Source organism: Sparus aurata, chromosome 2 (assembly GCF_900880675.1).
Source record: "Sparus aurata chromosome 2, fSpaAur1.1, whole genome shotgun sequence".
Classification (NCBI taxonomy): Eukaryota; Metazoa; Chordata; class Actinopteri; order Spariformes; family Sparidae; genus Sparus; species Sparus aurata.
In genome coordinates, this window is record NC_044188.1 from 3,399,839 (window position 1) to 3,424,336 (window position 24,498).

Sequence of the window (24,498 nt, forward strand, 5' to 3'; positions counted from 1 at the left end):
GCGTGATGTTTAGTCACGTTCGCTGACTTCCTTCCTTCCTTCCTTCCTTCCTTCCTTCCTTCCTTCCTTCCTCTGACTCTCTCCTGGAAGTTATTGTGACGGTTACCTTGAATAAACTCACAGATTCTCTGCTTTGAACTTTGTTGGAAATATCTGCGATAACATAAATACACAAGTCAACAAAATATACAACAGAGTCAGAAATGTTGGTTTTAAATATATCGTCAAGCAAATTAATGTGCAGGGAACAAACTGGAATCCTATTTAACTTATTAATATTTGTTTCTTTCTTTGTATTCAGTTTTTCTTTCTCATATTAAAAATCCAAATGAAGAAACAAACTGAGGAAATCCGTTCAAAACAACTTTATATACACTTTTATACAATCATGTCCGTCATCAGCGTCTGTCCTGCAGGATACAGGGATCATTGACCAGATGATGACTGAAACTGAACCATACAACAACTAACAGACCTTAAAACACATTTATACATTATAGATTCATTTGCTTTGTCAGTTTATTGTATTTCACATTATTTTCTTTAATTGATTTGATTTATTTATGCGTTATAAATCTTCCAAACTAACTGTGGTTACAAAGTTACAGGTAGTCGGACTTATTTAGGCTGACAGGTGATGTCACAGGTGATGTCACAGGTGTGTCGCCAACAGAGTGAATCATTAACTTCACGTTAACTCAAAGGACTTTGACCTTTGACCCCGGATGTTTTCCACGACTGAAGAAAGATCTTAAAGATGTTTCCGCTGTTACTGTTTGACCACAAGATGAAGAAATGTGTGACGTAAAATCTGAATGTTTCAAACCAAAAGCAAATTAAACATGAAATAAACGCTGCACATTAAAATCATGCACGACAATCAGAGGAGCGGATCCCGAAGAATCAGTGTCAGTAGATCAGGTCAGCTCAGTTGTACATGGTCATACGGAGCCACTGGAACCAATCAGACGACAGAAAACATTTAGTGGAACGTCAACATAAATATACTTCAGTGTCACGTTTGCCTGTTACCTCTGATTGTGTTTCTATTACTGCAGCAGATAAAGAGGAGGACGTGGATGTTGTTGCAGATCTATATAAACCGTTTCTATGTTCTCACCTGTCTGTAGCTCACAGTTATAGCTCCACTTCCCACCATGTCGTACGCTTGAAATTTGTCTGCAAAAGAGGATAAAAACAAAGTGAAACGACAAATAATGGCTTTTTTTATTGTCCGGCCTGTGTTAGTAAAATTCAGGAAATGTTGTCTTCATCCTACAACATCTCCTCCTCTCCTCCACCTCTCTTCTTCTTCCTCTTCTTCTCCTGTCTCCACCCATATTTTACCTCCATCACCTCAACCTCACCCCCCTCCCTCCTTCCCCGTCTCCCTCCCTTACGGATCATGCTGTCCAGTTTCATCAGCAGGTACAGGAAGCCCGGATAACTGATGGTCAGGTCGGGCTCCGTGTATCTCAGTCCAACCAGCTGCATCAACAAGTCGTCCACACTGATGCCTGAAGCAGAGACACAGAAGACGATCCAACCCGGGTCAGAACAAAATCGCCTCATTCAGCAGATTCAGAGATTTCTCCTGTGAGACAAACACCAACTCTCCGGATGAACATTTCCCCGACTAAAAGTACAAAGAAGCAGTTTAAAAATTAACTTGAATAAAGTAAAACGTCACTCATTCAAAATGTGTTGTTATTAAGTGACTTATTAGAGGTGAACCAAATGATAGTCGTGATTTTTATGGCCTGAGAGGACGAAGTTCACACGACAGCATTTAACAAAAAAACTAAAACACGAGCAACATCATATTGTTTTATTAGGATGCAAAATAATATCAGGATCCAAAGTTCCCTTAATTAACTGACTTCCTTCTCAAAGTGTCGCTCTCCATGAAAAATACTCAACAATTAGTGATCTCACATATTTAACATGTGTGTTTTTGTGCAGCTCTGATTAAAGCGTCCAGCATTTCAAAATAAAGTGCACGTCTGAGCTCCATATCAGGTTTAATCTTACTGTAATGAGATTTTCTATAAATTTACTTTGAATCTAAACAAACGTGTTGAGCTACTAAACTGACTAAAGGGTTTTATCATTAAAGACATTAATTATATATAGTTAATTTAATGTCATGAGCACATTTAACAAGTGGCTTCTGCCCTGCGACTGAGCAGCAGAGGCGCTCTGGCTCCCCCTGCTGGTCTTGGCAGTAAATGTTCGGTCCTACCTGCTGCCTTCAGAGCGGGGGCCACCTCTTCATACTCCAGGTGATGAGTTTTGTTCTTGTCAAACACCAGGAAGATATCCTGAGGAGATGTGAGCAGAAAACATGATGAGCACGAGACGTCAGAGCGACAGAGGAGTGGTGTGGCTGAAGCCGTGTCGTCTCACCGTCCACCTCCGGATCCTGTCCCACAGGCTCTGGAACTCGAGCCAGTTGAGCTGAGCGTTGCCTTGAGTCTGGATGAAACACTGAGGTCAAAGAAATTAAGCTCAAAGTAAAGAGTCAGCTGACAAACATGCAGAGCTTAAGAATCAGTGAAAGGCAAAACTAACAATCAGATACAATAGTGCTGTGATAAACTCTCCTTCATGTACACACAGAAAGGCTGATACCAGAGATGTTGGTTGGAATTCAATCTGAAGGAGATGTTTCTCTCCTCAGAGCCTGGATAGCTCAGACGGTAGAGCATCAGACTTTTAATCTGAGGGTCCAGGGTTCAAGTCCCTGTTCAGGCGAGGAAGTTTTAGAGAACATCGAGCCCACAGAGACAACAAAGTAAGTTGAAATGGTTCAAGCATGAAGTTAAAACCAACAACTACATCATACCTGCTGTGTCCTGATCCAACAGACTACTGAATGATGATGAGTGCAGGTATCACAAATATCACAATATTATGTCACAACACCACGCAAAGCCTGTCCCAGTCTGAAGGCTCCCTCTTTTCCCTGTTTTTTGAGGATGTACAGCTACGATCCTTCATGGCCTCACATATACCAGGAGAAAATGGTGACATCACGTGGTGTAGATCGTCACTGTCGTGAGCGTGGACCCAAAAACGAAAATACGGTCAATCTTAAAAGAGTGAAGCAAACACACAGAAAGGCTGATACCAGACAGAGATGTTGCTTGGAATTGAATCTGAAGGAGATCTTTGTCTCCTCAGAGCCTGGATAGCTCAGATGGTAGAGCATCAGACTTTTAATCTGAGGGTCCAGGGTTCAAGTCCCTGTTCAGGCGAGAGAAGTTTTGAAATGCCTCAAGCATGAAGTTTAAACAGAAAACCACATCATTACCTGCTGTGTCCTGATCCCAGAGACTACTGAATGATATACAGAGTGCAGGTATCACAATCTGCCTGTCTTCACTCTCTTTGCAGTTGATTCACACATGATGTGTCTCAATTCAGGGTCTGCATCCTTCAGAGGAGCTTTTGAAGGCCAATTATGTCACAACGCCACGCAAAGCCTGTCCCAGTCTGAAGGCTCCTCCAGATGCTCCTGTTTTTGCAGGATGCACCACTACGATCATTCGTGGCCTCACATATCCCAAGATTCTTTGCGAGCGATGTGAACACACTACACACAAGAAACCTGCTTAGAATCAGAACCAAACCAACACACAGAAAGGCTGATACCAGCCAGTGTTGTTGGATGAAGAAAAAACTCGTAACTACATCGTTACCTGCTGTGTCCTGATTCAACAGACTACTGTATGATGTACATGCTGTGTCTCAATTCGGAGTCTGCATCCTTCAGAGGAGCATTTGAAGGCCAATTATGTTATAACGCCGCTCAAAGGCTGTCCCAGTCTGAAGGCTCCTCTAAATGCAGCTTTTTGGAGGACGCACCACTACTATCTTTCGTGGCCTCCCAAGATTCTTTGCACCCAGAAAAGAAGAAAGAAAGAGAGAAAATGGCGACATCGCATGGCGTAGATCGTCACTGTCGCGGGCCTGGGCGGCAGAAATCATGATGTAAGAAGAATCAGAACAGAACCAACAGTGTTGTTGGTTGGAATTCAATCTGAAGGAGATATTTGTCTCCTCAGAGCCTGGATAGCTCAGTCGGTAGAGCATCAGACTTTTAATCTGAGGGTCCAGGGTTCAAGTCCCTGTTCAGGCGAGGAAGTTTTAGAGAACATCAAGCCCACAGAGACAACAAAGTAAGTTGAAATGGTTCAAGCAAGAAGTTAAAACCAACAGCTACATCGTTACCTGCTGTGTCCTGATCCAACAGACTACTGAATGATATACAGAGTGCAGGTATCACAATCTGCCTGTCTTCACTCTTTGCAGTTGATTCACACATGATGTGTCTCAATTCAGGGTCTGCATCCTTCAGAGGAGCGTTTGAAGGCCAATTATGTCACAACGCCACGCAAAGGCTGTCCCAGTCTGAAGGCTCCTCCAGATGCTCCTGTTTTTGCAGGATGCACCGCTACGATCCTTCGTGGCCTCACATATCCCAAGATTCTTTGCGAGCGATGTGAACACACTACACACAAGAAACCTGCTTAGAATCAGAACCAAACCAACAAACAAAAAGGCTGATACCAGCCAGTGTTGTTGCTTGGAATTCAGTCTGAAGGAGATATTTGTCTCCTCAGAGCCTGGATAGCTCAGTCGGTAGAGCATCAGACTTTTAATCTGAGGGTCCAGGGTTCAAGTCCCTGTTCAGGCAAGGAAGTTTTAAAAGGGTTCAAGGATGAAGAAAAAACTCGTAACTACATCGTTACCTGCTGTGTCCTGATCCCAGAGACTACTGTATGATATACATGCTGTGTCTCAATTCAGGGTCTGCATCCTTTGGAGGAGCATTTGAAAGCCAATTATGTCACAACGCCGCTCGAAGGCTGTCCCAATTCAAAGGCTCCTCTAAATGCAGCTTTTTGGTGCTACTATCTTTCGTGGCCTCCCAAGATTCTTTGCACCCACAAAAGAAGAAAGAAAGATCGTCACTGTCGCAGGCCTGGGCAGCAGAAATCATGACGTAAGAAGAATCAGAACAGAACCAACAGTGTTGTTGGTTGGAATTCATTCTGAAGGAGATGTTTCTCTCCTCAGAGCCTGGATAGCTCAGTCGGTAGAGCATCAGACTTTTAATCTGAGGGTCCAGGGTTCAAGTCCCTGTTCAGGCGAGGAAGTTTTAAAACAGTTCAAGCAAGAAGTTTAGACAGATAACTGCATCGTTACCTGCTGTGTCCTGATCCCAGATACTACTGAATGATACACAAACTGCCTGTCTTCACTCTTTGCAGTTGATTCATGATTGCTGTGTCTCAGTTCAGGGTCTGCATCCTTCAGAGGAGCATTTGAAGGCCGATTATGTCACAACGCCGCTCGAAGGCTCCTCTAAATGCAGCCTTTTGGCTCTACTATCTTTCGTGGCCTCCCAAGATTCTTTGCACCCAGAAAAGAAGAAAGAAAGAGAAAATGGCGACATCACATGGCGTAGATCGTCACTGTCGCGGGCCTGGGCAGCAGAAATCATGACGTAAGAAGAATCAGAACAGAACCAACAGTGTTGTTGGTTGGAATTCAGTCTGAAGGAGATATTTGTCTCCTCAGAGCCTGGATAGCTCAGTCGGTAGAGCATCAGACTTTTAATCTGAGGGTCCAGGGTTCAAGTCCCTGTTCAGGCAAGGAAGTTTTAAAGAACATCGAGCCCACAGAGACGACTAAGTACATGCAACATTTGTACGTTGGGTCTCAGTCCGCTCATACACAGGTATTTCCTCACCTCATTCCAAGGTGAAGATATTCAGATACACAGTTTAAGACGAGGGGCAAACACATTTCCAGCTTCAGTTCATTCACTTGTGTTTGGGTCGTCTCTCTGTTATACTTGTCAAGGATACATCCATGAGGACCACCATGCTCTTGCAGTGCTCCAGAACCAGGTACCTCTCACTGCCGGCCAACACTGAAAACAACAAGTTAAATCATCAGCGGACATTTCTTTAACATGCACACAGCAGCTGTGAACCTGTGGTGACACCTGAGACTGTTTCTGTTTGAATAGCTGCAGCGTGGATGTGAAGACAGGCTGAGTCCTGACGGCTGACATTGTCGTGTTAATGCACTGCAGACTGTCAGGAGAGGAGGGTGTGGATCCCTGCAACCAACCTAAGAGGCTGAAGCCAAACTGGTTTTGGTGAAAAACCCAGCAGTGTATGTCTGTACTAACAGAACCAGGACGCTTGTTTTGGGTCGTCCTGGTCGTCTGTTTCTCTGGTGATATCTGGCAGCACTGATGCAGTCGTCACACTAATTAATCAGAAAAACACAAGCGTCCTCTCTTTGTCTTGTCTACACTGACGTTACACTTCACATCCTCCTTCCTGCAGTTCTGTCACCACCTCCTGCAGAAGTGACGTTTGGCTGATTCATTCAATTACTAACTAAAGTTTGAGCCTTTTTTACGAGCCAGATGTAGCCTGAGAAACAAATCAATCAGCTCTGGCTCTCAGCTTCAGTTTGGAGAAGCTACAGATGAACATGATTCCACACGAATCCTGAAACAACAACCACACAGAGACAACCACTGAAGTTAAATCCACACGTTATTTTTCTTGGCATGGAGTCTGTCGTGACTTGTTCTCTAATCACTAAAGGAGTTAACTGTTCTTTCTTCTTACTGCTGAAAGAAAACAAGACCGAACAAGTCGATAAATCCGCCCCAGCAGAGAGCAGACGGACGTCACTGACCTCCTGCCTGGATGGCCTCAGTCAGCAGGCTGTGGAGGTGAACCGGTCTGCAGAACCCATTCTGATGACACAAGGCAGAGAAAAAGGTCCGGCTCGGTTAAAAACACAGATTCAGACAGTCAAGACACAAGCGGAGCTGCTGACAGTCTGCGGCCTGAACCAGTCTTTGCTGTTAGAGCTCAGTGATACAGTTTAATCGCGTTCTTGTGATTGTGACGGTGTGGAGGGTTACACGTTCACACCTATCTGGCAGGTGTTAGTTCATGTCTGGTCTGCATGTGCAGGATCCAGTCTCACCTTGTTGCAGTGCTTCTTGAACAGTTCTTTGGTGGCTTTGGGAGACGGGAGGGCGGCCTGGTGAGGAAAAGAGAGCTGCGGGAAGAAAAGACACAGACGAATGACTGCTGAACGTTTCATCTGTATGTTCACACTCACATCCACCTCAGGAGACTTCAGAGGAAACTAGGGCAGCAGAGGAAACCAACGCACTCATTTGTTTCCTGTGACCCAAAACACAAGCGCACTCTCTTTAATCGAGAGACAAGAGAACCGACATAGACTCTGTTCATCGAGGCTGTGGCTGTCCTACATTTTATACATGAACGTGAGTTTTCTAAATGCATTTTGTCAACGTGAGTCCAAGATTTTAATATGTAAAGTCTTGCACTCAGAGCCTGGATAGCTCAGTCGGTAGAGCATCAGACTTTTAATCTGAGGGTCCAGGGTTCAAGTCCCTGTTCAGGCGAGAGGAGTTTTAAAATGCTTCAAACAAACAGCAACAACCTGTCTGTCGGTGTGATGCGTCATTCCCTGATTAGCAGAGCTTTATGATGAGCTGGTCTCCTAAACCAGGTGTGTTGAGGCAGGAAAACATCTGGAGCTGTCTGCACATCACAGCTGTTTCTCAAAGTGAAATTTCTTTATGTGCAGACACGTAAACCTGTTTCAGGTCAGTAAACTCTGCTTACAATCAGAGCTTGAAACCTGAACTGAGCTGTTCAGTCGAGGTCACCTTCCGACTTTATTTCAAACACTGATTGATTTAATTTGCACCCATCAATCATTTATTTGTTTGGCTGATTTCCTCTCCTACCTCTGTGGCCGAGGAGATGTCTTGTGGCGCCGGTTTGTCGGCTGGACTGGAAGAAAAGCATGAAAACAAATTAAAATGATTGTATTTATTCTCTCAAAGGTTTCTCATCTAAAGAAACTAAAGATTTATTTTTAAGGTGGAAATGATCATGAAACAAACTATTCTTTACGGACACACGAGGGCGCTCAATATTCAACTTTGGCTGGATAAGAGAGTTTGTCTTTTTGCCTCTTCCTCTCGTTGCACTCCAGTGGTGTGAAAACAACAACAACAACGTGAACTCTGTCCCACATCTGGCTGATCCGTGACTCACGTGATGGTGCTGCCCTGCTCCGTCAGCACCCGGAGGAGGAACTGCCCCTGCTCGTTGGCCTTGTAGGTGGAGGGGATGACGATGTAACGACCCGGTGGGAGCGAGCTGCGGAGGACGACCTCCCGACGTGACGAGTACTGGGGGCTGCAGCGGACCGGGCGGCGCCTGCTCAGGTCCTCAGGTGACAGGTGAGTATTCTCCTGAGGAGCCTGGAGAGATGGAACAAAGTTATAATACCTCAACAGGTGTATCTTTGTGTGTGTGTGTGTGTGTGTGTGTGTGTGTGTGTGTGTGTGTGTGTGTGTACCGGGTATATATAAAGAGCTATAGACAGGTTGGTGCCTCTGCGTCTCTGGTGTTTCTGCATCAGAGCCAGAACGAAGGAGCAGCTCCTCTCGTTGCTGTCCGCCTCCGACAGGACGAAGTAGAACTGAGGGTTCTGCCAGAACAGACCTGGACACACACACACACACACACACACAGTCAGACACACACACACACACACACACACACACACTCATCTCTCACTAACTGGTCAGCATAAACATGTAGTGGTGGACTTTGAGGTGCAGGTGCAAAAATAGAGAAAGTCAAAATATATATTTAGTGAAAAAGTAACAAAACCTGCTTCAGATTACACATTTAAAGTTTGTCATTATAACTGCTGCACCTCTGTGATTAAACACAGAGGGAGCCATTCACTATTTATCTATTTATTTCATATTTATTGGACAGACAGACATTATCCTAATAAACGGATCTCTGACAAACAGATCTCGACGTCAGCAGGAAGGTTTGAAAAACTGAAGAGGATTATTTTAACTCCAGTACTTTCACCTTAATCTACAAGGCAAACACAAGCAGACATATTCAAATAAAACCGGTTCTGTAACACAGACGGCCGGAGCTGCCGTGTGTTTACACAGCGGAGGTGACTTTCACTGTCAGGTGTTTCTGTTCTGTGGTGTTGACTGCTGACTGCAGCAGGAGGGGAGATGTACTTTACTTTATGAACGTAACGATACAGCGAGGAGAAGAAGAAGAGGACAGAGAACCAGAGTCTGTGCTGAGTGCTGAGTTCAGTCAGAGCTGCTGTTCATTAAACCTTCTTCTGTGAAACTTCCTGCAGATTTTTCACATTAAAAGCCTCTCAAAGAAAGAGGATTGTTGAGGTGGAAGCAGACTGGAGAAAAATGGCTTCTCACTCCAATGAAAACATGACAATCAACATTTTTCACCATGATCTTTAAACGTCTCTCACCTCCTTGGGGAGCGCCTCCCGCTGTGACAAACGGCACCCAGTTCCCATGATGCATCTTGCAGGACCACGGCCTCATAGTGGAGCCCGGTTCGCTCAGAGCGTTGGTCATGTGACAAACCTCCATCGTCTCAAAGTTCTGCCGGAAGTCTGACACCGACATCCTGACGGAGAGAGACGCTGGTCAGCTGACAAAGACGAGGTCTGATTGTTGAAACTAGTCACATGTTTATTTTCCTTCAGCAGTGTTGCGAACACGTCATGTGAAGGATTAGTTACGACGTGTTTGCCTTGTGGTTCCTGTTGTGGTTCAAACCCACATGTCAGAGTGTTTCTGGCTCGTGTTTGCAGAAGGCAAACATTTAGAGTCAGTCAGCGGTGATGCACAACTCACCAGAACTCCCCGTCCTCCCGTCTGACCCGGTCCAGTCTCTTCTGCTCCTCAGCGCTCACTGCGTTCCACTCTTTACTGAACACACAGAGACAGAGACAGAGATTAGCAAAGTTTCAGGCAGTTAATCTATAAAATCATTAGTTTAATTCGGCTCCTGTGTGTGAGTTCTGACCCAGTCCGGTCGCTCCAGGGACCCTCCCACTCCGTGCCGCCCCAGGGGTTGAGGAGTCGCACCAAGTCCTCGGTGCCGTAATGCGTCCTCACCTGGAGGAGGAAGAAGAAGAAAGACAGGACACAGGTGAGGAGAGCGAGCCGGCCCTGATGGTCTGTACATCCTCCATTTAAAGGGATATTCCGGTGTAAGTTAGACCCATGGTCTAAATCACGATTAAAACTGTGTTAGACTCCCTCTCGAGAGATCAAGTTAGCAGACCGCTAATTTACGGAGTTTTATCAACCTCAGAAACGACCGCACGACAACAATACACTGCAGTAAATGGATCCAAATATAAACCGCCACCAAAAAGCCACAAATAATGCTCAGTAACTTCAGCAACAGTACAAATAGGGTCTCAGCACATAGTCCGGGGCATCTAACCTCCGCTAGCTTAGCTGGATTTCTACTGAAAAGCTGACTAAATTTACCACTCTTCTGCAGCAGCTTCCTGTTGACGGGAAGTCCCGACGAGTCGATTACCGAGTGCAGTAGAGTTCCGCGGCTCATGGATGAAAATGTGTGATTATGACTCCATGGAAAAGCAATCAAAGTTCATATGTGTCTTACCTGCCAGTTTATAACAGTTATTATCGAGAGCGGACAGGGAAAAGAACAGAATTGAGCATTTCTAACCACACTCGGTAATCGTCGCGTCGGGACTTCCCCGACCCGGAAGCTGATGGAGGAGAGTTGAAATCTGTTTTTAGCTTCACAATAGAAATCCAGCTAAGCTAGCGGAGGTTAGATGCCCCGGACTATGTGCTGAGACCCTATTTGTACTGTTGCTGAAGTTTGGTGCTGTTCTGAGCATTATTTGTGGCTTTTTGGTGGCGGTTTATATTTGGATCCATTTACTGCAGTGTATTGTTGTCGTGCGGTCGATTCTGAGGTTGATAAAACTCTGTAAATTAGCGGTCTGCTAACTTGATCTCTCGAGAGGGAGTCTAACACAGTTTCACGGTGTGTTAGACCATGGATTAAATTTACACCGGAATATCCCTTTAAACTCGGTTATGTGCGTGTTTTATTGCAGCTTCATGCTCAAGTCCAACACTCAGAGGATAGTGCACAAGTCCGGCTGGATAACACATTTATATCAAACATGCTGCTACTAAGATTGTTTTTATAAGTTCAGTATAAATACTACAGCTGGTCGTTGTTTGATTATTTTAGTTTGTTTAGGTCAATTTAATCAGTAACATTCAGCTACGAGCACCAAAGGTTCCTGTACTTTTCAGAAGTCTCACACTCAAAGCACAGACTTTCTGGAGCGGGAGAAATGTCCCCAGAACTTATTCTAGACCCGGATCCATGTGGAGGATCAGCTCCACAAAACAGAAATGCTGCGGTGCATTTTGTGAACGTCCTTGTCGAGGGATGTTTACCTTCTCCACTGCAGTCAGAGCGTAAGCGTGTCTGTACATGATCCCGAGTTCATTCCTTTGTTCCAGCAGACCCTGCAGGGAGAAATCATCCACCCACAGTCAGGACAGGAGGCGAATTACACTCATGTGACTCATCGCACTGACAGGTAAACACTGGGAACATGCTCTGCTTTGTGTTTCCCACCAGGTCCAGAGATTAAAACTAGACCTAACAAGTCGATCTCTTGTGATGTACCTGACAGTTGGCACAGTTGATGAGCGCTCCTTTAGACAGCAGGTCCTTGAGGAAGGCCGGCAGGTCTCTGGGCAGCAAACTGATGTTCAGAACCTCGGCCACCCCTCCCGTCATATCCACCATGGCCTCATGAGGGAGGCCCATGTCCAGAGCTCTGTAGCCTCCTTTCAGCCTGGGACAGACACACACAGGGAACAGACTCAGTTCAGGCAGAAAGGTAAAAGGAGCAGAGAGACTTTAGAAATCAGCACTTCTGCACATTTTTCAAATTTCTCTATAAACGTCCGGGAAAACCTTTCGACAAGTATGTGTCATTTCTGGTTAAACACGTTCCTGTAGTGTCACCTGGAACTGAATGAAACAACATTTTTTTTTTAAAAAGCTACTGAATATGGACTTTTTGCAAACATAATTTGTGAATCATCTGCAGGAGGAGAGACTACAGCCTGTCAGCGGTGAGAGTGTTGTGATGTTATTCTGCTTCACCGCTTTGTTTAAAAGGTGTGAAGACAGACTCGAACTTTAATCTACACCTGTGTGAAAGGGATTTACACAAATTAAAGAAGAAGAAGATGAAGAAGAAGAGCAACACAAACTGGGGAGACAACGAGGTCCTGGAGCTCGTTACAACATGAGATTATAAATGCTTCTGCCGTGTGATGCTGCTGTTCAGAGATCACTGCCTGCAGCTCGTGTAAAACTTCTTTTCCATCATTTCTGTCACGCCTGCTTCGCTCGCAGGAACCCGGCATGCTAAAAACAATCACACACTGCTGCTGGTCGACGTTGTGCTTGTGTTGTTCGACCTCTGTGTGCAAAGGGCTGACGTCTGCTCTGCTGACGGGATGCACTCACTTGGCGTAGGCCTTCTCCAGCAGGGAGCTCCAGAACTCGTGGCGTTCCGGGGAGCTGAGGTAGATCAGCTCGTTGTTCTGAGTCGGCAACAAGTCGTCTATCCTCACCTCCTCCCACTGGCCGTACTGCCAGAACTACAGACAGACAGGCAGAAGCAGGAAGTTTAAATTCCTTCTTCATTTTAAACACTTAAACACCAGCTTCTCGTGACTGTGATCGTGAAAGATAATGATATTTGCGTGTCAGCCTGCAACGTGTCGGGGATCGCTCAGGTATTTACCCTGAAGACGAAGCAGCCGTTGTATCCGTCCTGGAAGCTCTGTCCTTGAGGCATGACCTTCATCAGCAGCGAGCGATGCATCGAGAGAGACGCGATGGCGGAGAGCAACCAGCAGTCGTCTGAGGACACACAGAGTTCAAGAAGCATTTCAACTGCGTGTCATAAACCATTAAAGTAATACACCCTGGTTTCATTTTAAAGGCTCCTTTTCATGCAGATATCATTTTGCACAAACACCACTTATCAGTTTGTTAGTTTGTGTCTGTGGCGGTCTGACTCCAGGTGAAACCAGCTCCTCAGATATATTGTGGTGTGGTGTTTTTACTCATTAAGCACTGAAGAGTTCGTGTGCAGAATGTCTCTCTTCTGTTTGGTGTTGTGTGAAACTACAGTAGTCGTCCACTCACTGAGTTTTCCCTGGCGGACGTCCAGACGCGTCGCTCCATTTACTACGAACTGAGGTGACTGGCAGAGCTCCTGCAGACAGAAGGGGGGAGGGGGAGAATTGGTTTAACAAAAGGAAAAAGAAAAGGAAAGGAGAGAGAAAAAGATGAGAGAGAGCGACGACAAGTCAAACAGCACTCTGTGTGTTTGAACAGCAGCCTGCAGGAGGGAGCGGCTGCTGATAATTAATGATCAGCTATCAGAGCGATGTGGCAGAAACTTGGCAGACATCCTGTGAGGGAGTTCTCCGCCGCCCAGGCCAAAAACCATAAACTACAAGTCATAACCATCGTTTTTCTGTGGCTGTATAATTAATTGCTCTGAAATACCTCGAATACCAACTATAAAATCCTCCCTCTCACCTAGAAGTCCCTCCGCCCCCTCGGCACCTCGCCGAGCTCGTTTTCTGAACGTTTTCAACAGGAAGTGAACAGGAAGGGCACTTTAGCGTGTGTTTTGGCTCCCAAGAGGGCACTTTAGCGTGTGTTTTGGCTCCCAAGAGGACACTTTAGTGTGTTCTGACTCCCAAGAGGGCACTTTAGCATGTGTTTTGGCTCCCAAGAGGGCACTTTAGCGCGTTCTGGCTCCCAAGAGGGCACTTTATCATGTTTTAACCAGCCAAGGGGGTGTGTTTTGCCAACCAAGAGGGCACTTTAGCATGCTTTTTTGGCTCCCAAGAAGGCACTTTAGCACAGGTTTTGGCTCCCATGAGGGCACTTTAGCGTGTGTTTTGGCTCCCAAGAGGGCACTTTATCATGTTTTAACCAGCCAAAAGGGCAGTTTAATGTGTTTTGGCTCCCATGAGGGCTCTTTAGCGTGTGTTTTGGCTCCCAAGAAGGCACTTTAGCGCAGGTTTTGGCTCCCATGAGGGCACTTTAGCGTGTGTTTTTGCTCCCAAGAGGGCACTTTATCATGTTTTAACCAGCCAAAAGGGCAGTTTAATGTGTTTTGGCTCCCATGAGGGAACTTTAGCGTGAGTTTTGGCTCCCAAGAGGGCACTTTATCATGTTTTAACCAGCCAAAAGGGCAGTTTAATGTGTTTTGGCTCCCATGAGGGCACTTTAGCACGCTTTTTTGGTTCCCAAGAAGGCACTTGAGCGCACGTTTTGGCTCCCATGAGGGCACTTTAGCACGCTTTTTTGGTTCCCAAGAAGGCACTTGAGCGCACGTTTTGGCTCCTAGGAGGGCACTTTAGCAGGCGTTTTTCAACAATTGGGCCACGAGTGGGGGGCGACTGTCACCTAACCTGCTCCGTCATCACTGAGCTCATGTTGTCAGTGTAAAAACTTTACAGGTTCATATTCCGATATTGAGTCTCTGCTAATATCTGGAACATGTTCTTCTGGTTCCCTCGATGACAGACTGAACGCTGGAGTTACACTGCGATGCCTCACACTTACTGCAGATCAGATAATGGCTGACCTACTTCAGGTGCTTTGGTCTTATTACAAAATGTGTCGACACTGTGAGGCTGAAACAAAAGTTCTTGTATCATCTGTGAGGAAGTTCACTCAGTCGTACGTTCTGTGGGATTTTGATTTGTCAAGACGACATGAAACAGGAGAGAGCAGATAATATTTCATTATGGAGACAGAGAGCTGCAGGACAAGTCTAACTGGATCAGTGTGTGTCCTCGGGCTGGACCGCCTGCGGATCCATGTGTATCAAACCACAACTACAACGCAACAATAAGCCTGAGGCTTGACAACACTGTGTTTTCTCCGGGTGTGTGTCCTGGTTTGATGTCAGTGTGTTGATGAAACATCACCAGGAGAGAAAATCTGCTTCATGAACGACCAGCACAGAAAGAGAGCGATCCAATGTATGAGCAGCGAACAGAACTACACCAGAACATACAGAAACCAACGTTCTGACTCCGTCCTCTGTGTAACACTGACCCAACCATCGCTCTTCAAACACGGCTGTTCTTCAGCGCCCTCGGCCATCCTGCTGTCTCAACAAGAAGCAAATACCATAAAGATTAAAGCCGTCCACCTGTGAGAGGGTTTTAGAAAGCTGCATACCTCCTCTGACAGCGAGGACTCTGCAGAGAACTGGTCCTGACACACCTGGACTCAGGGGCAGTGAGTGAGGTTCTGAAAAAAAATTGATTGAAGGACTGTTTCCTGCTTCCTGGTTAACGATGAAAATAACAAAAACAGGTCAAATTATCTTAATTTTCACTTTGAATTCCTCAGTAAGCGATGCAGAATATTTCACTCCAGCGGCTGAAGTGGGACTTTTTTCATAAACTGTGAGAAATGTGGAAGAATTGTGACCCTGATCAGAAAGTACGTGTTCTTCAAAACAGTTTATAAATTAAATACTTTCTGTGATAAACGTATCAGGTCCGATCACTGAGGACGATCACTGTCTCTCCGTCTGCTCTCAGAGGAAAGTGAAAATAAAGTTGTTTCACTCTGACAGCTCGGCAATAAACTCGAGCTCGTAAAGTTGAATTTTATTGCGATGTTTCCACCTGATGACTCAACAGAGTCCGGTATCAATACAGCAGCAGGTTTTATCTTATCAGGCCTTCGTCTTTATCATGTCCACGTGATGAACGTGGTGAACTCACTAACTGTCCCCAGATCAGAAGCTCAGGTAGCTTCAGGTTCTACATGACAGTAAGTCTGATTTCATGAGAAGCACGGTGTGATGTCACAGCGTCGGTGTCGAACCCGTGATATCATCATTACAGGTGTTTCAGGGTCGTCATAGCAACTAATAACTCTTGTATAACGTCTCAGCGTGTCGATGAAATGTGCAGCCAGCACGACAAACACAGAGAGCGATCGAATGTCTCAGCACTTTTTATTATTACTGTCATTTTAAATATTATTTTATATGTTATAAACTTTTTTAATCACATTTAATTTCATGTCTGTTATAATTTTTAGGGCTCGTTTTGATCTTTTATTCTTTATCTTCATTATTTTAACAGTTTTTATCCCATTTTCTTTTTTCATTCGCTTGTAAAGCACCTTGAATTGAATTTTGATTTGTCTGAAAGATGCCTTATTAATAATGTTTGATTGATTGATTGATTGATTGATTGATAAAGATTAATGGAGAGCAGGTTGGATTACATATATTCACTCTTCTTCCCGCTCTGTTTACAACATGAATCAGAATCACATGTTTTCTTACACACTGTTATTTTGTTAGTTTATGGTCTAAAAAAGAATCGATCGATCAATAACTACAGAAACAGTCTTCTGTCTGATGGTCTCGTCGGCTTCAGTAATAAACTGAGACTGACTCAGGATCAGCTGAGATAAAAACAATCCGACTTCATTTCAAGGACACTCAAACTTTCCCAAACGTCCAGCAGGAGTCAGAAGATGTTTTGTCATAAAGACTAAAGAGGCACTAAACTCTGTGCACTCTTTGAACATTGTTTAATCTCAATCTCAGTTTGTCTAATTACGTACGTGAAACCACAATCCAGTGAATAAATACAACATTTTTGCTTCGTGCAGTTTGGAGAGTAGTCGTTCTTCCTCAGTTAGATTTCTTGATGTATCGTAGACGAACGCATCCTGACACTCAGATTAATGGTTAACCAACAAAACGTCTTAAATACCACATGATTATCATGAGACTCATTCATCTAGTGTGATATATCTTATCTTTATGTTTCAGTATTCATACACGAATGGTTAGTTATGTATTTATGAGAAAAGAATAGCTCACAGTGGGTTTTAAAACTATTAAATCTCAACATATTGAACGTTTTACACAAGATATTCTTCAAGATTTATTATAATCATTATAATTTAAAGTCCACAGTTTGTTTTTTATAACCCTGTCTGGGCCTCATAGTGTCTCAGCCTGTGTTCAGATGATACAGCCGTTAACTTCAGCTGTATTCTCATGTATTATTATATTATTGAAGTATTATAACAGTATTTTATTGATCTTAACGGACACGTTGTGGATATTTAATCAGATGCACTGCAGGTTTACAGATGATTATATGTGGAACAGAGTGAACGCTTTATTTTTAGTTTGGATTATTTTGTCACATATATTAGAATCTTCTGCCAACGAGAAGATGTTCATGTTCAATAAAATACTGAAAAAACTGCCAAAACAAACTAATTAATCAAACTCTCTGTGTGTGTTGTCATGACTGAATCAACAAACTGACAACACACGTTTGTTTTACCTGTGGCGGACCCTGCCACCTGTCCAGCTTCTCTCAGTGTTCTGGACCTTATTGCTTGTTTATTCACTTACTGTTGTTAGTTTGTGTTTTTACCTCATTAATACTGTAAACATTAATATTCTCCTAAACTACACAGAGACTCTTAAAGACCTGAACTTGAACTAAACACGTAACAGCAGCTCAGGTGAACATGAAAACCCTGTGTGCACCTGAACGCATCATCATACATACAGGTGATGCTCTTATTCGCATTTAAAATACTTGGATTACGTTGTAATCTCGTTACTTTTCAGAGACTCCGTCGTTACCTTCGGTCTCTTCCACTTGACGTCGGCCTTCATCTCCAGCTCCCCCAGAGGGAAGTGATAGTCCACGAACAGTCCGTCCCGACCCACCGTGTTCACGTCCCCGCTCTCCGGAGGCATGTCGGCGGTCATCAGTTCGGCCAGCCAGCGGCGGGACTGAGAGCCCAGCAGCTCGTCGGAACACACCGAGTCCACATCGTCCTCCAGCGGCGGCAGGGAGCCTTCAGAGGACACGCTCAGAGACTTGATCATGTCGGGCTGTGCTGCAGCTTCTGCACCGGCTGCACCGACCCGCCTGACTTTACCGAGCAGGTACACGCAGGCCACGCCCTCTGGGAGAGGTGAACACACGCTCACCTGGGCGGAAGGTGCGGGTGTGTGGGTGGAGCAGCTCCGCCTCCTGCTGCCAGAGGATGGAGGAGAAAAACCCCCCAAATTATCAGAGAAGAGGAGACCAGAGACTTCAGACGGGGCTCTGACCACAAACACACCTGGAGTCTGTCAGACTGAGATCAGGACCCAGAGAGCGTCTCCATCAGCCCGCTGCAGACGAGACAACAACCGGATCTTCCTTTTTTTAATTTCATCCACATTTAATCAGAGATGGACAGAGTACTCGACCCCAGTACTTGAGTAAGAGTACAAATACTACTGGTCAAAATGTACTCCGTTACAAGTAAAAGTAGCTCAGTCGACATGTTACACGAGTAAGAGTAAAAAAGTACTTGCTTTTAAAGGTACTTAAGTATCCAAAAGTACATGTTTTTAAATTTACTTTAAGTAAAAGTTTTTAGTTTTAGTTAAGTGTGTTTATTTCGGTCTAGTAAGAAAAAAACAAATACAACAGACAAATATAAAAGTATAAATACAAAACAAAACAAAACAAAAACAAAATAAATCAAAAACAAATCAAAACAAAAACACAACAAGCAATACAATACACTTTGACCGAAGAGGTGTAGGCTGAAGCATCAGCTTATTTTGCCTACCCTTCTTAAATTAACATTTTCCGTTTGCTCATTTAAAAAAAAAAAAAAATCGTAAGAGTAAATTTCTTATTTTTCACATCAATGAATTACTATAATTCTAAATGAATTTAAGGACCTTTTAACTCTTGTTTCTGAGAATGAACTCTTTGAAACCACCTGCACTGATGTTCTTGCTTTTAGGACCACAATGTTATATAAAGCCTGCAGAAACACCTATAAAAACAGATAAAATGAATGGGATCACAGGAGGACAGCAGATGTTGCAGATGCAGATGTTCAAACACAGCTTGTGTCCGATAGTATTTTAGAAAAAAAAGAAAAAAAAGAGCAGAGCTGAAAGTAACGAGTACTTTTCAGCCGTCCTTGAAATTAACTCGAGTAAAAGTAAAAATATTTGTCTTGGAAATGTATTCAAGTAAGAGTAATAAGTACCAAAGAAATCTAATACTCAAGTAAAGTACAAATCCTCTGGATGTGTACTTAAGTACAGTACTCAAGTAAATGTACTCCGTTACTGTCCACCACTGCATTTAATCACAATCCTACAAGTGAACCTGTGAAACTTCCCTCACATCACCGTTAAAACCGTTAATGCAACACAGGAAAACACAGAGCGAACATTTAGCAACCCGACACGATGACTCAGCTCTGATTCATGTCCATCTGAAGTGTTGCCCATTAAATAATAATTAATGGGCAACACCCTGAAAGCTCCGGGAAAAAAACAAGGAAGTCCAATAATGATTTTTGGGAAGAAGAGCGAAACGTTCCTGATCAAACTCTGGAGACAGATTTTAAGAAATGTTGGTGGAGCAGAAAGAAAAACAAACACAGGCTGGAAATGATAAATTACTTTTATTGAGAAAAGTGATTATGAAACCAACAAATGAGCTGCTTGAATCTGCGTCGACTGAAGTGTGTGTGTGTGTGTGTGTGTGTGTGTGTGTGCATCACTGAGATGTCGCCATGATGCTGGAAACACCTGAGAGAAAAAAGACAAGCAGAGAAACAGAAAGATTAAACTTCACGTCTCTTTTCAGCACAGAAACAAACAGACGATGTGAAACACGACTGAGACAGACGAGCGGATCAGAACCAGCTGAGTTTGATCTCTTTAGTCCACTTCAGCCACACGCGGGAGACGTGGATTTAATAGTAATCGTCGTTAATCTTTGTAAATGTTTTCTGATCCTCGTGAATGACTCACGAGCTCCATCGTGTCCATGTGTTTGTTTGTTTGTCAGCAGGATTAAACAAAAACTACCAAACGGATCTTCATCAGACTCTGATGGAGGAAGAACAGAACAGAACAGAACAGAACCCAGTAGCTTTTGGTGTGGACCCGGATAAAAGGTTCTTTCTCTCGTTCTTTAACAGTTTAATGTCTCAGGGAACGCTGCGTCGATCGTTATGAAAGAAGAAGCAGGTATTTATGATCGAGTAGTTTGATGAGGATCCAAATAAAAATCTGTTTTTGTGGATATAAATGTTTTATTTGATATTACATTTGGTTTGACTGAACTAACGGGGGCTGTCGGACCTTTACTGGACCGGTTGAAACTTGTCCTGAACATCAAATAAACATTCGGGACGATTTTCAACAAGTTTTCATGTAACAAGTTGTTGACGAACGTTTTACAGAATTCAAATCAATAAACAGAAATATTTTCTCTTTCGTTTAACACATAAAATCTCCAGCAGTTTTATTAATATCTCAACTAAAGTTTGGTTCTGTGTAGAATTATAATAATATAGTTCAATAACAACTGTTTTAGGATTATTTTAAACTTTTATAATGTTTTTTTTTAAATAGCAGCTGTGATGTTTCCCTCAGTGGTTTTTATGTTTCTACCTGTGAGACACCTGCTGTGTTTCATCAGGTTAAAGCTGCTGACAGCTTGTTTTGTTTTACACTTGATGATGTCATCAGTGTCACATTAACACACACACATTGTTTCACAATCTCAAACTTTTCTGAACTCGTCTCTGACGTCATCAGTCAAACTGTTCCATCGTGAGCGGAACACAGAGCGGCTGCAGGTTAAAATGTAAATGAGGTGAGTTATCTGCTGACAGATCAGACTGACACGCAGCATTTACATGAGGACGAGAGACTTTCAATATTATCTTTAAATATAAAACTGATAAAGCTCAGTGTGAGAACTCTGCTCATCACGGCTCAGTGTTTCAGTGTTTCAGTGTTTTCGCTCTCGTCTCCTCTTATTGAGCAGAACTCACTCTCAAAGTCGATCTTCTCCACGATGTTCTTGGGCTTCACGCTCTCCTCCTGGTTGAAGATGAAGATCTGTCCTTCATCGTTCTCTGTCCAGCCGAACTTGTTCATCCAGACCTTCACCTGCGTGTCTGCACGAACACGGACAGACGACAGGAGGAAGCTTCATTTACATAAACAGCTTCAGTCGGGTATTAAATAAATAATATTGCAAATGTTAATCTGTTCTAGAGGAGGAACCTCCAGAGTTTCTGTCCCTGCTGACATTGGGTTTTCATGAACATCATGGAGATATTTTATTGTCTGAAGGAATCACAGAGTGACCCGGCAGGTTCAGAGTTCTTACCCAGCGGGTCTCCCAGCATCTCAGCCAGTAACCGGTGCTCGATGTTCTGGTAGGTGATTCCCACGACGTGACAGATGACTGAAGAGGAGGAGGACAAAAAAACAAAACACAATGTTCATCATGTTTAAACCGACTCATCATGTCATCAGTCTGCATCTGTTACTGTTTCCTGTCATCTTAAACTCGTTGTCCACTTTGTGTTTCCTGTCAGAACCTCGCTGTGTCAGTCACAGGACGATACTCACACTTGCGAACAGAGTCCTCGAAACCAGTGATGCCGTCAATGAGCTCTCTGTTCTCCTCCAGACTCGTCTGCCGGGAAGAGAAGGAAGAAGAAGAAGAAGAAGAAAGGATCAGATGATGAACACATTTCATTGTTTGTTTAGAAAAGAAGAAGACAGTGAAAGATTTCTGATGAAAAGGACGGTGATGAAACACAACTCGGCTGTTTACGTCTCTTCTAGTTACATTTCTCAGTGATCAGGTTTCAGGCGCCTTATCAACTTGTCAACTAATTTAAGGACTTTTCAAGCTCAAACAACACAAAGACTGAGACACACGTGAGGATCACAAACACACTGAGAATCATTAGACAATATTAATAAAGAGAGGCGTCGATGTCAGACAGCAGAACTGATGCTGAAGTAAAAAACTACAATCTACAAACACTCTGAATGACTTAGAACTTTTGATTTTTGAAATTCACAAACTTTAAAGTATTTAATGGATCCATGTGAACATTACATTTTGTTACATTACAATGAAATTTCTTTAATTATAAATGTATAATGTATAATGTGTGTGTGTCGTACCCAGAAGCTCTGGAAGTGGCAGGTCTCCAGCAGGTTCCCCAGGTACAGGATCTGTCTGATGGGGCGCTCCTCTTGCTGCGACACTGTAATCAAGGAAATGGCCCGATCCAAAGACAGAACCCCACGTCCCCCCCACCCACCCTGAGCTAATCACCCACACACACACACACACACGCACACACACAACCCCACGACAAAAAGAGGACATGTTTACTGTGACGGCACCAAAAGGATACGTGAGTCTGGTCGATCATGCACTTGCACAGAGTGAAGTCGGTGTGCGGCAGGTTGGTCAGAGCCTTCAGCAGAATCTGTGACGTCACCTGAGTCTGGAAGTAGGCCGGGTTGAACTGGTACCTACAGACACCAGAGAGATTCAGTCAGACGTACAGAGAGTTCTGACACGAACATTTCATCATGTACATTAACGTAAAAGACACTAAAATAAACAGGCAAGTTAAAAAGGCCGACGAGATGAATCACAGAGAAGAAATGATTCCCCCAGCCGACAAAATGTCACGACCGAACGTTCCGGCACCGCGTTGGCTCCTTTAACCATCCACACAGAGTTTTTAACAGAACCTCCAGGCGGTTCTGTGTGCGCGCCTGATTAACTTCCCCCACAGAGACGAGGTAACTCACAGCTTCAGGACGGCCAGGTTGGCCTCCAGGTCGTAGGAGTTCTCTCTGGCCTGTGTCTCCACGTAGCGCTCCAGCGTCGCAAGGTTTTCTGGGTTGTACCTGTGAGAGAGGAAATCAGAATTCATGAATCAAGTGTAGACGGCTACAGAGTGTCTGGGTCATGGATACGTACTGATGCTATCCTGCAATTCAGAAGATTTCAGGATAAAAGTGAGGAGTAAATATAAGAGTAAAATCCATGATTCAGCAGTCCTGACAGAACTCTTCATTACTGCGTTATTACAGGAAGTCTCACTGTTCAGGTCGACCAGGTGAGCTGCTGTCGTCACGTCACTTGTCTTGAGCAGGTAACATCTGTCAACATCTGTGTTAAATCAGCTGTGAGCAGGAAACTGACACTCAACTACACTTTATTCTAAAGCTGCTCAGTAAATGAACACTGGATCATAAATGACTCAAGTGATGGTGCAGATTCCTGCGTAACTAATATTTTCTTTTGTTATATTCATAACAGGACTGACTTGTTCGAGCTTTTGTCATTGAACAGATCTGAACACAACATTTTACTGAGTTAATTCATGGATTTTAATAAACATAAGACGATAATATCTTTGTTAGGTTGATGTTTTTATAGCACAGCAGCATGAAATTCTCATTATGTGATCCTGCAAGAGGAAATAAAGCTAACTCGAGCAGTCATAGCTAACGTTAGCTGCTCTGAACATCTGTCAGGAGTTAAATTTGGACGTTTGTTTACTTCGTGATAGTTAATAATTGCTCACACTGGCAACAGATCGTCTATCAAGACACACAACTTGGTAAATCCCACAGAAAAGCCTCTGTGAACAAGCTAACCGCCACTAAGTGAACGCAGCAAACGTTAGCTTAGCTTAAAACATTAGCAAACAGGCTAAGCTACCGTTAGCTCATCAGTTCATTAAACGGATCATCCGAACCTGTCGATTCCTCGCAGGAGCTTCCCCACGTTCGTCCTCATCTGCTCGATAGGCGACGACATTTGGTCCAAACTTTTAGGGAATCTTTTGAGGTGAAAAACCGAATTAAATCCACACGTGGGCCGCCGAGGAGAGAAGCACCGGGGCGGAGGGAGAAAAGGGCCGGAGCGGAAAGAACGACGCACACGCCGACCGGAAAGTGTACGGACAGAGAAAACCGACGGACCAACTGAGATTTAGCTCCGTTAACTATGTTGTTATACGGCAAAAACGTAAATAACTGCTAATGCAGAATATCAGATATCCTCATTTGTCACGTAGCCGTCAAATAACACCTCGTAGTAATCAATACTTCCATGACCGTTGCTTTTATTACTTCCTTTTTCCGTTGGCGTCGGTTTATTTTGAAAGTGTTTACCGGAAGTAATAGTATGCTATCAAATTGGAGTCGTTCCACATCGTGGCCGCGAGAGGGCGACACGCACCAATCACAGGTTTATAAGGGACTGACGTCTTCCTGACGTGTTAAACAGGAGTGTTACTGCCCCCCTGTGGCCACAGTGCGGAACTGCAGCGTATTACATTAATAAAGTTGGCGTCAATACCGGCAGCTACACATATACTTCCGGTCACTACTATCAAATTAAAACAAACAACCAAACAACTTCCTTTTTATTCTTCCAAACAACTTAAAGTAAAAATATACAAAGTGAATTTACAGACAGGATCATTCTCACTTAATCGTTATCCTCACTTCAGCATCAAGAGAGACTTCTTCAGTTGCTTACTTCCTGTCTGAATTTGAATTCTGACTACTTCAAAACACACCAATAATTAAATGATA

At 43.9% G+C, this 24,498-nt stretch overlaps 2 protein-coding genes and 7 non-coding genes across 11 annotated transcripts; 7 read left to right on the forward strand and 2 right to left on the reverse strand.

The window, feature by feature from the left end:
- Positions 1-350: 350 nt before the first annotated feature.
- Positions 351-17,964, reverse strand: LOC115574972 (calpain-9). Its single transcript, XM_030406693.1, has 20 exons — positions 17,680-17,964; positions 13,164-13,233; positions 12,757-12,875; positions 12,477-12,610; positions 11,622-11,793; positions 11,387-11,458; positions 9,957-10,048; positions 9,785-9,859; positions 9,394-9,554; positions 8,440-8,585; positions 8,133-8,341; positions 7,820-7,865; positions 7,024-7,098; positions 6,727-6,787; positions 5,877-5,941; positions 2,407-2,475; positions 2,243-2,321; positions 1,401-1,517; positions 1,121-1,179; positions 351-954 (listed from the first exon to the last, which is right to left on the reverse strand). Exons 1-20 carry the CDS (start codon positions 17,926-17,928, stop codon positions 928-930), a joined length of 2,097 nt encoding a protein of 698 aa, XP_030262553.1. The 5' UTR covers positions 17,929-17,964; the 3' UTR covers positions 351-927.
- trnak-uuu (transfer RNA lysine (anticodon UUU)) lies at positions 2,682-2,754 on the forward strand. The gene has a single exon. It is a non-coding gene; the product is annotated as a tRNA-Lys (tRNA).
- On the forward strand, positions 3,185-3,257 carry trnak-uuu (transfer RNA lysine (anticodon UUU)). The gene has a single exon. It is a non-coding gene; the product is annotated as a tRNA-Lys (tRNA).
- Positions 4,069-4,141, forward strand: trnak-uuu (transfer RNA lysine (anticodon UUU)). The gene has a single exon. It is a non-coding gene; the product is annotated as a tRNA-Lys (tRNA).
- trnak-uuu (transfer RNA lysine (anticodon UUU)) lies at positions 4,627-4,699 on the forward strand. Its single transcript has one exon. It is a non-coding gene; the product is annotated as a tRNA-Lys (tRNA).
- trnak-uuu (transfer RNA lysine (anticodon UUU)) lies at positions 5,084-5,156 on the forward strand. The gene has a single exon. It is a non-coding gene; the product is annotated as a tRNA-Lys (tRNA).
- Positions 5,588-5,660, forward strand: trnak-uuu (transfer RNA lysine (anticodon UUU)). Its single transcript has one exon. It is a non-coding gene; the product is annotated as a tRNA-Lys (tRNA).
- Positions 7,399-7,471, forward strand: trnak-uuu (transfer RNA lysine (anticodon UUU)). Its single transcript has one exon. It is a non-coding gene; the product is annotated as a tRNA-Lys (tRNA).
- eif3k (eukaryotic translation initiation factor 3, subunit K) lies at positions 8,385-23,938 on the reverse strand. 3 transcript variants are annotated; one of them, XM_030406714.1, is made up of 9 exons: positions 23,655-23,938; positions 22,699-22,797; positions 22,293-22,413; positions 22,057-22,134; positions 21,490-21,556; positions 21,245-21,322; positions 20,904-21,029; positions 19,581-19,647; positions 8,385-8,437 (listed from the first exon to the last, which is right to left on the reverse strand). In XM_030406714.1, the coding sequence occupies exons 1-8, from the start codon at positions 23,714-23,716 to the stop codon at positions 19,616-19,618; spliced, it is 663 nt and encodes a 220-aa protein (XP_030262574.1). In that variant the 5' UTR covers positions 23,717-23,938; the 3' UTR covers positions 8,385-8,437; positions 19,581-19,615. The 3 variants fall into 3 exon arrangements, with proteins under 3 accessions (XP_030262574.1, XP_030262583.1, XP_030262564.1); XM_030406723.1 differs by lacking the exon at positions 8,385-8,437 and having other exon boundaries at positions 19,502-19,647; positions 22,057-22,131; XM_030406704.1 differs by lacking the exon at positions 8,385-8,437 and having other exon boundaries at positions 19,502-19,647.
- Positions 23,939-24,498: the final 560 nt, after the last annotated feature.